This window comes from Camelina sativa, chromosome 13, assembly GCF_030686135.1.
Source record: "Camelina sativa cultivar CO46 ecotype springtype chromosome 13, ASM3068613v1".
Taxonomy (NCBI): Eukaryota; Viridiplantae; Streptophyta; class Magnoliopsida; order Brassicales; family Brassicaceae; genus Camelina; species Camelina sativa.
This window is the reverse complement of record NC_141892.1, coordinates 23,605,081-23,619,448: the sequence shown is the minus strand read 5'-3', so window position 1 is coordinate 23,619,448 and position 14,368 is coordinate 23,605,081. Positions and strand designations below refer to the sequence as shown.

Genomic DNA, 14,368 nt, shown 5'->3' with positions numbered 1-14,368 from the left:
AAACATGACATTAACACCAAAAACTAATGTAGCCAGGTGAATGGGAAAAAAATGACCCAAAAAAGTGAGCATAAACGTTTCTACAATTAATTTAAAGACTTAAATATCATAAACTTTTTGACAATTAGTTTAATTCCTAAGATATAATGGTTGTGCTAAGTCAAGTAGAATACCTCACACATTTCTGATCGGTGAGTTTTCTATAAATAAAAGTGATGCTTACCGGTAAACTTGTTGACTAATCACACCGTCGGACCCGATCACTCTTTGACTTCTCAGCCTTGAGAGTTTAAGACGAATAACTTCTCTCTTTATAATTCCTAGAATATAATGATTATAGAAACATATATATCATTCTTTTTAGTTTAAACTTCTTTTTTTTTTTTTTTTTGGTCACCTAGTTTAAACTTCTAACGTTATTTTTCCTTAAAACCCGAGAAAATTTGGGATGAACTCTAAACTAGTTAATGATTATAAAATTCCGACTCTTGGTTATGCAGGTCAGATATTGTAGCTAACTTTCTGATACAAGAGCAAGACTTGAAATCTCTATATGGTCGGTCTAATCCATATAATAACATCTTTTTATGGGCTGTAAATTGTAATCTAACTTTAGCATAACTTGCCAATGGTCATATATGGATTAGACCGACCGACCATGCACGTCCTAAATACAAAATCTCTACTACGATCCTGTCTGTAACCAATTCTATTGGGGCACAACTTTTTTTCCAGTCGTAACATTCATTAGTTTAACAAGCCAATGGGACTTCAATGCGGATTATCTATCAGATGAGTAACATATAGGTGTGTTTGCTAGTTTATAAATACGTGTTTAGCGTATTCAGTGTGTTTTATCTTTTCCCCGACAAAACTCAGTTTCTTATACAAAAAAATATTGTTTGCATTAGTTGAACATTGAATCCAGACCTAATGATTTTTAAAGAAAAAAGTAGTGTATGTAGGAAATTAAAATAGTAAATAACTATATTAAAATCTTATACATTTGGCGATTTGCTTATTATTATTATTATTACTAGGTTTTGAACTCACGCTACGCGTGGGTATATTTGATATATTTTGATGAAAACTATATATAATTGATGATGATAGTAAAATATTATCTTATAAAAAAATTAAAATTAGTATTAAGGAAAAAGCTAAATTTCAGATACACAATTTTTTGAAATATAAAAATTAGTTGTGTTATAAAATCAAATCTGATAAGAAAAAATCATGAATTTAACTCGACATCCAAGCGAGGCGAATTAAACTGATGACCTCACATATCCTAAACCATTTCTTTAACCACTAGAAAAACAAAACAATTTTATCATCATGAATTTAATTCGTTTTCATATTTAACTGATGGCTACCACCTATGTTTTCGTGTTTTTATTTAATGTTTTCTTATTCTTCATATTCTTTCTTGTCATTTCTATTGTCAATTTTTGTGATAATCGTTATCATTACTTTTACCGTCTAGTTCTTCGCTATAATCTTTTTCTTCTTCATCCTCGTCAACTTCTTCACTTTCTTCCACTAAAAAACCTTTTTTTGAGACTACCACACAACTTGTTATTGCATCAAACTCCAAAAACAAAATCATTTCTTTTCTCATAAAAATAAAAAATAAGATAAAAAATAAAAAATTAATGAAAAATATCAACTTATCTATAAAATCATACACAAAAATATGTTTTACAGCTCATAAGAAATAAAAAGCACGAATGTAGAAAAATAAGATAATTTATATTTTACATAAATATTTATAATATTTTAAACTTTTAAAAGTTTCAATATTTATAATATTTAAACTTTTAAAAAGTTTCAATATTTATAATATTTTGAACTTTCAAAATTTAAAAATTATAATATTTAAAAACTTTTTAAAAGCTAAGAACTTTTAAAAGTTTCAATATTTATAATATTAAAACTTTTAAAAATTTTAAAAATGATAATTTATTTTTTTGAAACTTTTTAAAGCTTTAATTTGATCAAATAAAAAACCGGATCAAACCGAATAAACTTTTAAACTTGGACGCCTGATAAATCAAGCTTTCATGTTCATTCGTTGTTGAAAGCATATTAATCTTATTTATACTGGTTCTGAACCATTGTCTAAAAATTTTCTAGTCGATGTGGGATATTGTGCATAGTTCTTTTATTTTCATATATTTAAAATTTTCCTTTTTCTAAAAAATTATGGAAATTTAAAAAATGTTAATGAATGACATGTCAAATCCTGATTGGTTTTTTAAAATAATTCTTAATATAGAAAATTCTGGAGATTTTAAAAAATATTAATTAGTGAAGTGTTTAATTATAATTGGAGGTTTAAAATCATATGTGGATGTCTTTAGGAGCTTATAGCTCCTACTTTTTATTAGTATAGATTATTATTATTATTACTATTATTATTATTATTATTATTATTATTATTATTATTATTATTATTATTATTCCATTATTTATGCGGCAAACTGAACGCCGGAGGAAGCATGCCAACTATCATGATGCATGACTCATGAAATTGATTTGGCTATAAACTATAACCTCGACTATAAAAAACTTGTTAAGAAGTTAGAAATATATATAGTATTAAAAAAAATAACAGTTGTTCAAAAAAAAAAAAAAAAAAGATATATATAAGCTTTGACCAATATGACGGTCCCAGTGGTGACAAATATGGCCAATTGAGGTGAGAAATTCATAAGCTTTTATAAAACAACAACTTTTTTTTTTGCAAAAATATTATGTGCCAAGATTTGTATATATTTTTAGAACGTAGACCCAAAATATGTATGTAATATAATTAGTTTTTAAACCTAGTTTAAAGCTCCTATTTCTGGAGCCAAATTTGTTTTCGTTCAATGTTTACAACATTATAATTGGAGCTGTAAACTATTTTAAAAAAAAATGTTAAATAGAGACTTACCATTCAGAAAACTTGATTGGACGAAAACTATTATAAAATGAACAAAATAGCTTCTGAACCAATATTAAAAAAAAAAAGCAGTACATAGATAATTAATCAATTGCTTTTGATATCTCGAAATTTTCATTTTCGCAACAAGCATACATTGATGATATATGTGCTGATCATAATCAGAATTGGTCGTGTAATTTTAGAATAAATGGAGAAGACATGATAGTTACGTACGTGACTACCTGGTCTGAGTAGAGAGCAATATCTTTTCGCCATTGTTTCTCATGCTATGTTTACTAAATCAACAAAGCAATTACATTGGAAGTTAACCTTCTTTAATTTTCATAAAACAAGTTGCCTATTCAGGTCATTAAAAAAAAGCATAAATCTTAAAGCAATTTGTAACAAAAATCAGCAAAATGATTGAGGATTTATAATGAACCATGAAAAAAACTGTAGCATCTTAACCAAACATGGATTTAACATTAAATAATAAAACTTCCAAAGTGAAACATTAAAAAATAAAACTACCAAAATAAATTATAAAAAAATACAAAAGAGTAATAATTATCTCTTTATATATCCTTCCCTCCTCCAGTCCTCCAGCTGGTCACTGGATTTGAACCAAACTTGGAACATAATTAAACAGTTGTGGCCAATGTATAAATATTGTAGGTGCTGCAAAATCCACTTTTGTAACTTTATTATTCTCCTTAATTATGTGTACCATGTTTTCGTAGTGAATCTCGCCGTCCTTGACCAAACTTTTCCAATCAAAACACACGACGAATTTCTTCTCTTCGTCGACAAGAAACCTTACTCCACACATAGTATATTCTCTGGAGTGATCCACTGCCATGACCATGCTCCACGGTACCACTTTAGTCTCATCAATCTTATTAGTCACCCATACTTCTGTCCTTGATGTATTTGTGAGCTGTATTACCACGAAGAGTTTTTCGTCTCTAACAACGGAGAGAGCCATATCAGTCCAAGAAATATATCGAGAAAGCTGATATGGAAGATTAATCATACGTCCAAATCTCTCCGTTGTGTAATCAAAACTGAGTAAGAATATGGCGTGGTGGTTCTCTTTCTTATCCACCGCAAACCAGTAAGTCTTTCCCTTAAACGACACGCGGGTATCAATACGGATCAAGTAAAAATCCAAAGTCACGTCAAGAATCTTCCATGAATTCGACTTAAACTCATAAACTGAGAATTTTTTCGTCTTGGTTTCAGTACCATTATCATAGCTCAATATTTTGTAGCTATTATATCCGGATTTCTTGTCTTGGTACGATCCGAGAGCAAAGGTGCCGTAGCATGTCTTGTAAGGATCTTTGGCTGGGATCCACTTGGTTTGACTAGTACATGGGTTCCAAACAACGAGACTAGTGTTATATATCTTTGATGGTGTATAACAATAAACCATCGTAGTGAAAAACGTTAGACATATCAGCTATTCTTAAATTAGGATGACGATTGATTAGGTTAAGTTCACCTGTTACATCTATAGATAAAACTCCATGGTGATTAACGTTCATCGAACAAATCTTTAATTCCTTTGTCATCAACTGTCTTACTCTTACGGCTTTATCGAAGTGCTTTCTTACGAATCTTGGATCGTCGAATAAACGATTCCATCTTTTGCAAGTAAATCGTAACCTATTGAGAAATGCGGCCGGAACGTGACAGAGTATCTTCTCTACTACATCCCCTGGAAGCTCCGACATCGTCATAGGTGCGGTTTTGTTTTTTTTTAATTAGGGTTTTAGTTACATTACCTCTGTATGACTCGTATACGTACATATAGTAAAGATTTAATTCTTGGTTCGGTTTAATATAATAAACATGATAAGTAAACCACTACGCAATTCAACATATCTTCTTCTTCTTCCTCGTTCACGTTTTGATCAAAACCATGGAGCTATGATCAGGCCTTCGTCTGTGTTGAACTCCACCAAGTACTTCAACTCACTCATTAACCATTTCTCATCTCATGGCGATTACAAGCAAGTTCTCTCCACGTTCTGTTCCATGCTCGCCGATAGAATCTTACCTGATACTTTTAGTTTCCCGAGTCTTCTCAAAGCTTGTGCTTCTCTTCAGCTCTTCTCTTGCGGTCTATCGATTCATCAGCAAGTTCTCGTTAATGGGTTCTCTTCCGATTTCTACATCTCGTCTTCATTGGTCAATCTCTATGCAAAATTCGGCGTTTTGGGTTATGCTCGGAAAGTGTTCGACGAAATGCGTGAGATGTGGTACACTGGACTGCTATAATTGGGTGTTACTCACGCGCCGGGATTGTTAGAGAAGCGTGTTCGTTGGTTAACGAGATGAGATTTCAGGGGATAAGTCCGAGTCCGGTTACGTTGTTGGAATTGCTTAGTGGGGTTTCGGAGATTACGCAGTTACAGTGTTTACATGCCTTTGGGGTTGTGTATGGGTTTGATTCTGATATAGCTGCGATGAACTCTATCTTGAATTTGTATTGCAAGTGTGACCGTGTTGGAGATGCTAAGGATTTGTTTGATCAGATGGAGCAACGAGATATCGTTTCATGGAACACAATGGTTTCAGGATTTGCTTTTGTTGGTGATATGACTGAAATATTGAAACTTTTTTACAGAATGAGTGATTTTGGTTTAAGACCTGATCAGCAGACATTTGGAGCATCACTTTCAGTGAGTGGAACAATGTGTGATCTCGATGTGGGAAGAATGTTGCACTGCCAAATTGTAAAAACTGGTTTTGATGTTGAGATGCATCTCAGGACGGCATTGATAACTATGTACTTAAAGTGTGGAGAGGAGGAAGCTTCATATCGAATTCTCGAAACCATTCCTGATAAGGATGTTGTTTGCTGGACAGTCATGATATCAGGACTTATGCGGTTGGGTAGAGCGGAGAAGGCACTGGTTATTTTTTCGGAAATGTTAAATTCAGGATCAGATCTGTCGAGTGAAGCAATAGCTAGTGTTGTAGCATCTTGTGCTCACTTAGGTTCGTTTGATCTCGGCGCTTCAGTCCATGGTTATATACTGAGGCAAGGATATACACTAGACACCCCTGCGTTGAACTCTCTTGTCACAATGTATACAAAGTGCGGTCATATGGATAAAAGTTTAATTATTTTTGAACAGATGAAAGAAAGAGACTTAGTTTCGTGGAATGCGATTATCTCTGGATATGCCCAGAACGGAGATCTGTGTAAGGCTTTGTTATCGTTTGAAGAAATGAAGTTCAGAACCGTGCAACGAGTTGATTCATTGACAGTTGTCTCGCTTTTACAAGCCTGTTCGTCTTCTGGAGCTCTCCCAGTAGGGAGACTGATCCACTGTATTGTAATCAGAAGCTTCATCAGCCCATGTTCCTTGGTTGATACGGCTCTGGTTGATATGTATTCGAAATGTGGCTACTTAGAAGCTGCACAGAGGTGTTTCAATTCGATTTCAAGGAAAGATGTTGTTTCATGGGGCACACTCATTGCAGGGTATGGTTTTCATGGTAAAGGGGATATTGCTTTAGAAATTTACTCTGAGTTTCTTCGCTCTGGAATGGAGCCGAACCACGTGATATTTCTTGCGGTTCTCTCATCTTGCAGCCATAATGGAATGGTTCAGCAAGGTTTGAAAATATTCAGTTCAATGGTTAGAGATTTTGGTGTTGAAGCGAATTACGAACACCTTGCCTGTGTGGTTGATCTTCTATGTAGAGCTAAAAGAGTAGAAGATGCGTTCAAGTTCTAGAAAGAGAATTTTATGAAACCTTCGATCGATGTCTTGGGTATAATACTGGATGCTTGCCGTGCAAATGGGATAACAGAGGTCGAAGATATAATTTGTCAGGATATGATTGAGTTGAAGCCAGTGGACGCTGGACATTACGTTAGACTTGGGCATTCTTTTGCTGCGATGAAGAGATGGGACGAGGTGAGTGAATCATGGAATCAGATGAGGTCTCTCGGTCTGAAAAAGCTCCCGGGATGGAGCAAAATCGAGATAAACAGGAAAACCATTACATTTTTCATGAATCATACTTCACATTCAAATGAAACAGTGTCTCTGTTAAAACTTCTTAGCAGGGAAATGATGCAGTTTGGTTCAAAGAATCTATGTGATCAATCTAATAATGTAACCACGGCTCAAGTGTCCAACATAATTATGTCGTAAATTATATATTTGCAGAGCATTTACTAAAAATAGGATCTTAAAGTGCGAGAACTTTGGAAGGGATCCAATACTTGGGGAGATGTCAAGGTGATCAGTTACTGAGAATCTTCTAAGATTCAAACAAAAAAGAAGACACCATTAATTTGCAGAGAGAAAGAAATAGAGAGATGACCAGAAGGCAGAAGAAGACGGCGAAGCTGGTAACAGGGGTAATGGGACTATGTATTGTCGCCTACATTGCAGGACCCTCTCTGTATTGGCATCTCAACGAGACCATTGCAGATTCTTTCCACTCCTCTTGCCCTCCTTGTGACTGTGACTGTTCTTCTCAACCTCTCCTCTCCATCCCCGACGGTAATCATCATCATTATCATTGTCCTTCCTTCTTCTTTCCCTTTGGTCACAAACCCAAATTTTGATGCGTTTAATTCTATGTTTCTTCTGCAGGATTGAGCAATCACAGTTTCTTGGGTGAGCATATTTCTGGCAATAAGTTTTTCTATATAGTATAATTGCTGAACTGTTGCAGATCTCTTGTGCAATTTTGTTGGTCCTTGTTTTATTGCCAAGATTGCATGCGGCACGGGGAAGGGAGTGAAGAGAACGAGAGTAGTTTCACTGAAATGGTAGCTGAAGAGCTGAAGCTAAGAGAAGCACAAGCTCAAGAAGACGAATGGCGTGCAGATAGGTTGCTGCTAGATGCTAAGAAAGCGGCTTCTCAGTATCAAAAAGAAGCTGATAAATGCAGTATGGGGATGGAAACATGTGAGCTAGCAAGAGAGAAAGCAGAGGCAACTCTAGATGGACAGAGAAGACTATCTTACATGTGGGAGCTTCGAGCTCGGCAAAGAGGATGGAAAGAAGCAACTGTTGCGTCTGATGTTCTCTAAGAACAGATCCTTTGCTTCTAAAAGATTTTTTTTTTTTTCTTCTATATGATGGAAACTATTCAAAAGAGATTTTGAGTTAACCCAAGATAAAAATTTTGTTCATTTGACAGGTTCTGTAATTGTTCCTTTTTTCTTTCTAAATCCTACTTTGTAGTGACCTTGACATTAGTACGGTCTAGGATAACGTTAAGGATCTTCCCAGGCACATAGATTCGCTTCTTGATTGACTGTCCGTCTAGATATTTCCTGAGTTTCTCTTCCTGTGAAGCAAGAACAAAAGCATCATCTTCAGAACATCCTTCTTCAACCTCTATAGTGCCTCTTGTCTTGCCGTTTATCTGAACTGGAAGAACGATAGTTGTGTTCTTTAGGTAATCCGGGTTTGCCTGCATAAGGACCAATACAGTCAGTACCACAAAAACACTATCCACTGTTGTGTTTACATGTTCTGTTTACAATCTCTACCTTAGGGTAGCTTTCATACGCCAGAGAATTCAGATGGCCTAACCGTGACCAAAGCTCTTCAGCCATGTGAGGTGCGTAAGGTGAGAGCAAAAGAACAAAAGGCTCAATGATTCCTCTAGGTTGATTATTCCACTGTCAAAATAAGAAGAAACCAGAGAAAAGATCAGTACTTTTAAAGCAAAAATACAAAGCTGAGTGATATAAGAGTTTAAGATTTAACCTTATATGCCGCATTAACAAACTCCATCATTCCTGAAATTCCTGTGTTGAATCGTGTACTCTCAATTTCCTCTGTCACCTGCAAAGTTTACATATCAATAAGTAACATGTATTCAAACCGCAAAGGGATCATTTTGGGAAATGAGATGACCTTAGCTATGCATTTATGAAGAGTTCGGAGTTGTTCAAGGGTCGGTTCATCATCAGTCACTATGGTTCCATCTTTGAAAGAACCGTCAGACTGAGGCAAACCGATGACTAGTCTCCATGTTCTTGCCAAGAAACGATGCACACCTTCAATCCCACTCGTGTTCCAAGTTTTTGAGTCCCTAGTAGAAGGAAATGCAGGAAAATATAATCACTGAGAAAGTATTAATTAAAACCTGAAGAAAAAAATAAGGGGATTGAAGTTTACCTAAATGGTCCCATGAACATCTCGTACAAACGTAGAGAATCTGCACCATACTCTAACACAACATCATCAGGATTTACGACATTTCCTCTACTTTTGCTCATTTTATAAGCTCTTGGAATCAGACGAATGCTAGGCTCTTCCTTCAGAACAAAATGATCTCCGGACTTCATAACCTAGACCATTAAAGATCATAAGGTTAAAACAAACCGAAGAACCTATCAGTTTTGTTGCATACTAAAGAAGATTCATACTCTTTCTTCCGGGATTGTCACTTGTTGATGTTCATTTAACCGTTCTTCCGTATCTGCAGTTACATAATTTCCTTCTTGGTCTTTCCACGCTGTATACTGGACCTGCAACGTAACACTATTAAGAAGTAAAGATTCAACGGGATTTGTGAAACTGAAAAAGGTGGGGCAAAATACAAACTTACTTCCCCAAGGATGATTCCTTGATTAATTACACACTTGAAGGGTTCTTTTGTCGACACAACACCAATGTCATAAAGTACCTGTGATGATGCAGCAATAGAGCTTACGGTTGGATCACGAGATAGCTAAAAGAAAGATAGCATTCAAAGGACACACACCTTGTGCCAAAACCTCGAGTATAGTAAGTGTAAAACAGCATGTTCAGCACCACCAACATATACATCTACTGGGCTCCAATATCTGCCACAAGAAAGGTAATTGGAAGAAAATTTTACTGAAATGGAATGGTTTAACTAATGCTTTTTTGTAAAAGGCTCTCACTTTTCTTTTTCCTTGTCAACTAATGCTTCAGTGTTTTTCGGGTCCATGAATCTCAGATAGTACCTGGAGAAAAGGGAATATCATGAATAAACAATAAAGCAAATCAGGTATATTTTGTTTAGTTTCTCACTGTAAAACTCAACATCTATCTACAACACTTTTGGTAATATATTCAACAAGGTTATAGATCCATCCATTTCGGCTTAGCCTATCCTAGAACCATCACTAGTAGAGAGCATCAAGGATTCCCAATTGGTAGATACATTTCGTGTAACGTGGAAATTATATACAAGAATCAACATTTATCATATAAGGGTAACAAAGAGCTTATTATTAAACATTTACCAGCAAGAGCCAGCCCATTGTGGCATAGTGCTTGTTTCTCTTTTGGCAGGTTTTTCTGTTGTAGAATCTACAGTGTTTACCTGCAAAGACATTCGATCGTAACCAAAAATGTAAAGTGACATTTTATGTATCCAGAAACTAATCACATTAACTGCAAAACATACCCATGAAACTGCTTTTGACAGTGGTGGTTCCCCTGTTCCAGTGGGAGTAAAATCATTTAGCTCAGGCAAAGTGAGTGGCAGTTCAGATTCTGAAACCGCAATAGTTTCACCAGATTCATCCAAAATTAAGATTGGGATAGGTTCACCCCAGTAACGCTGCCGTGCAAATAGCCAATCTCTCAACTTGTAATTTACCTGCCAAAAAAGCTTTTTGAGTAAGCATCAAAGATGAAAAGTATGTACATAATCCAAATGAGAAAGACATCAAGGCGAACCTTTTTATTTCCATTGCCGGTTCTCTCAGCCCATTCAGTAACTTTCAAAGCAGCTTCTTTGCTAGATAGTTGATTTATGTCAAGTCCTGTTTCTAAACTTGATGAGTTTTCAATCATGCCTAATCCGGGATAAACTTGCTTGGCATCATCGCATGAAGCTGCCTCATTTTTCACAACCCACTTGATCGGAATGTTATACTTCAACGCAAACTCATTATCTCGAGTATCATGAGCTGGGACTGCCATGATTGCTCCAGTTCCATAACTGTCACATATAACTAAGTCATCTGTTTCACACATATTCAATTTAAAGCAATGTAAATAGTTAGACCAAACTTACCTTGCTAGAACATAGTCAGCTACCCAAATGGGAACAGCATCCCCATTAGCTGGATTTTTCGCATAACATCCCGTGAATACACCAGTCTTTTCCTTCTGAAGTTCTGTTCTTTCAAGGTCACTTTTCCTCGAAGCAAAATCTTTGTATTCCTCAACCTGTAACCATCAAAGGAGGACTCATGATAATCATATGAAAGGCAAATTGTATAATGAGATCGAAAGAAATGAAAAAGAAACGTACTTGTTGTTTCTGATCTGAGGTTACAAAGTAAGACAATAAATGATGCTCTGGTGCCACAACCATGTAACTGCGAATGGAAGAACAGATCATTATAAAGCAATTAAAATCAAGAATTTGGATTCGAATCATAAAATGTGATTAATCCGTGTAAACATACGTTGCTCCAAAAAGTGTATCAGGCCTCGTGGTGTAAACTGTAATCTTTTTGTCAGTTTCTTGGCCTTCGCCATTAAGAATTGAAAAGTTCAATTCAGCTCCTTCAGATCTTCCAATCCAGTTTCTCTGCATTTCCTTTATACTTTCAGGCCACTCAAGGTCATCTAAATCTTCTAGAAGACGATCAGCATACGCAGTAATCTTCAGCATCCATTGCCTCATCGGCTGCTTGGTAATAAACAATGTCACTGTAAAATTCATGAGAACTTTCAAAACAGAGGAATACAGATTTCGGAAGAGGGAAAAAAACATATTCCCAGATGGTAAAAGATATTACCTTTCTTATAACTGGGTGACCACCACGCTCACTAACACCATCCACCACTTCCTCATTGGCCAAAACAGTACCAAGAGCCGGGCACCAGTTGACGGGTACTTCAGCCTGAATTTACAATCTTTCAACGAACTTGTCTATACACAAATGCACAGTTTTTAACTTGTGAACTAGACAATGATTTTCTTGACCTGATATGCCAAACCTCTCTTATAAAGCTGAAGAAAGATCCATTGTGTCCATTTATAATAGTCCGGCTCTGTTGTAGAAAGTTCACGGTCCCAATCATACGAGAAGCCAAGTGATTTGAGCTGTAAACAAACAAAAGAACCACATTCATTGAGGTCCCTCTTTACCCCCATGGTAAAACCTTAAGAAAAACAGTCCAAAGTAACGGCTTTAATTACATCTACACATTACTAAAGATCCTTTCGCATAATCTTCAAGGATCAGTGATCCTAAACCATGAAACAAGCATACATTTTTCACAACCCAACCGATAACACAACATTACTAGGCTGATGCTACATTGAAAGAAATAACATCACCTGTAAACGAAAGCGGTCAATGTTCTTCAATGTTGTAGTTTTCGGATGGGTTCCTGTCTGCAATGCAGATAACAAAAAACCAAAAAAGGACTTGTAACAGTTTATCAACAAAAGCATTCATCATTATTACAGAAACAATAAAAAAAAATGAACCTCAATAGCGTATTGTTCTGCAGGCAATCCAAAAGCATCCCATCCCATAGGATGCAAAACATTGTAACCTTGCATACGCCTAAGCCTCGCTAATATATCAGTTGCTGTATAACCCAATGGATGCCCCACATGTAATCCTGCTCCACTGAAGCACAAACCACAACACATACACACAAACATTAATATTTTTCCATAAAACCCAAATCCAAGGATGCTACTAAACTTTATTGAAACTTCTGAAAAAAACCACAACTTTATGCTGAAACAGCTTCTCAATTAGCTAAGTTTGTGAACTTTTCTACAAAATTAATGAAAAAAAGAAGAGACCTTGGATATGGAAACATGTCGAGAACGTAGAACTTAGGTTTCGAAGTATCGACATCGTCTGGTGTTCGGAAAGTGCGGTTATCTTCCCAATAGCGTTGCCACTTGCGCTCAATTTCGTGAAAAGGATAGACCCTTTTCAATTCAATCGACGTCAAAGCTTCTTTTTTGCTACCATGAGACTCAGGCGTCGTTGAATTCCTGACTCCGGTGTGATTAGAGCGACGCCAACGGAAACGGAGACCGGGAAAAGGCTGCTTTAGTGGAGAATGGAGTGTGAGAGAGCTGGTGAGGAGTGTATGGGGGCAACAGTGTGACAGCACAAACGGGTCAGACCGAAATTGGAGGATTTGATGAGAGCTCATTTTTTTGCCAGAGACGAATGTTTCAGTGGATGGATAATTGAGATACGTGTCTGCTCTTTTGAACCTTTGAGATCAGTTGAAACGAAGATTACCGACGCGACACCGTTTTATCAACAATATCGTGTTGTTATAGATTTTGGTCTAACTCCTAAATCTATCTTAACATTTTGGAATTACAGTTTTATATCATTCTCTCTTATCTTCGTATTCAAATAATTCTCAGTTAAATTCTTTAAAATCCTTACAACCAAACATAATCATTTCCTGATAATATTAATTTCCTAAAAATTATCTACCTAATTTAAATCAATATATTAGATTACAATATAATTTTCCTTGCACTTTTATTTAATCTTATATTTAATTATTTTAATTATTATTTAATACATAAAGTTAATAAAATTTTAGATTATGATGTGATTATTTTCATTATATTTAATTATTTTCAGCATATGATGTGATTTGAATTTTTATAAACAGATATATATATTTTAAAATTTTTCTTAGGATATTTCTCACCAAACAAGTATATCCACATATAGAGCTCGAAATACATTTTTAAAATACAATAGGGTGTCATCACTTTTTGGCTTTTTGTCAATTTCGGGTGAGATTTTTAACTAAAATTATAACCGATTCAATTATCCGGATTCTCCTTAAAATTACCGAATATTTTGGGCCGGTTTTTAATCTATAGCGTACTTATTTACATCTAATTAGTGCTAAATAATACCCATTGTATCCTAGGAAAGATCTAATTTACATGCCGAATTTTTTTTGCTGAGTTTGACAAAAAGAATTGATAACACAAATTCTGTAATCATATTCTTATAATATAGCAACTAATTTAAGATGAATATATCTTAGGAAATATCTAATTTTTGTTTAATAAACGATTACATATTTGCTAAGTTCTTATTAGCTTTAAATGTACACTATTAATCCAATAATATCAATTGAGAATCAAAATAAGAATATGACATATCATTCATTCCTAAATCATAACTAACCAAATCATAAAATGTATATTCTCAACTTGCGAATCAAGAGTTTATACAAAACTTATCTACAACCGTTAACAGTATATATATAGATGCAATTCATCATCAACTATAATCACCACACTAAACTATTACAGTATCATATCAACAAAATAATAGACTCGTGGTGTACCACGAGGTAAAACCTAGTATATATATATAAGATATTTATAATTTCCTTTAAAACTGTTAGTTTATGCAGTTTTATGGTAATTATATTTTTCCGTTATTAATATTTT

At 35.0% G+C, this 14,368-nt stretch overlaps 3 protein-coding genes and 1 pseudogene across 5 annotated transcripts; 2 read left to right on the top strand and 2 right to left on the bottom strand.

Annotated features, from left to right (window-relative positions):
- Window positions 1-3,539: 3,539 nt before the first annotated feature.
- LOC104773309 (putative F-box protein At5g47300 pseudogene) lies at window positions 3,540-4,665 on the bottom strand (annotated as a pseudogene).
- A 196-nt stretch (window positions 4,666-4,861) lies between these two features.
- On the top strand, window positions 4,862-7,105 carry LOC104773300 (pentatricopeptide repeat-containing protein At4g04370). The gene is given in 2 exon segments (XM_019242625.2): window positions 4,862-5,183; window positions 5,186-7,105. Coding segments are annotated over 2 exon segments (2,241 nt in total). The 3' UTR covers window position 7,105.
- Window positions 7,106-7,255: 150 nt separating this feature from the next.
- Window positions 7,256-8,096, top strand: LOC104773298 (uncharacterized). Its single transcript, XM_010497873.3, has 3 exons — window positions 7,256-7,458; window positions 7,552-7,575; window positions 7,675-8,096. Exons 1-3 carry the CDS (start codon window positions 7,272-7,274, stop codon window positions 7,992-7,994), a joined length of 531 nt encoding a protein of 176 aa, XP_010496175.1. The 5' UTR covers window positions 7,256-7,271; the 3' UTR covers window positions 7,995-8,096.
- On the bottom strand, window positions 8,005-13,355 carry LOC104773299 (leucine--tRNA ligase, chloroplastic/mitochondrial). Of its 3 annotated transcripts, none has more exons than XM_010497874.3 (20): window positions 12,728-13,355; window positions 12,401-12,545; window positions 12,248-12,304; window positions 11,891-12,010; window positions 11,703-11,807; window positions 11,367-11,590; window positions 11,210-11,276; window positions 10,970-11,124; window positions 10,630-10,894; window positions 10,355-10,549; window positions 10,191-10,270; window positions 9,846-9,908; window positions 9,683-9,764; window positions 9,527-9,604; window positions 9,345-9,446; window positions 9,094-9,266; window positions 8,830-9,007; window positions 8,680-8,757; window positions 8,460-8,591; window positions 8,005-8,380 (listed from the first exon to the last, which is right to left on the bottom strand). In XM_010497874.3, exons 1-20 carry the CDS (start codon window positions 13,087-13,089, stop codon window positions 8,138-8,140), a joined length of 2,904 nt encoding a protein of 967 aa, XP_010496176.2. In that variant the 5' UTR covers window positions 13,090-13,355; the 3' UTR covers window positions 8,005-8,137. The 3 variants fall into 3 exon arrangements, with proteins under 3 accessions (XP_010496176.2, XP_087337981.1, XP_087337982.1); XM_087481855.1 differs by having other exon boundaries at window positions 11,905-12,010; window positions 12,728-13,215; XM_087481856.1 differs by lacking the exons at window positions 11,891-12,010; window positions 12,248-12,304; window positions 12,401-12,545; window positions 12,728-13,355 and having other exon boundaries at window positions 11,367-11,613; window positions 11,703-11,811.
- Window positions 13,356-14,368: the final 1,013 nt, after the last annotated feature.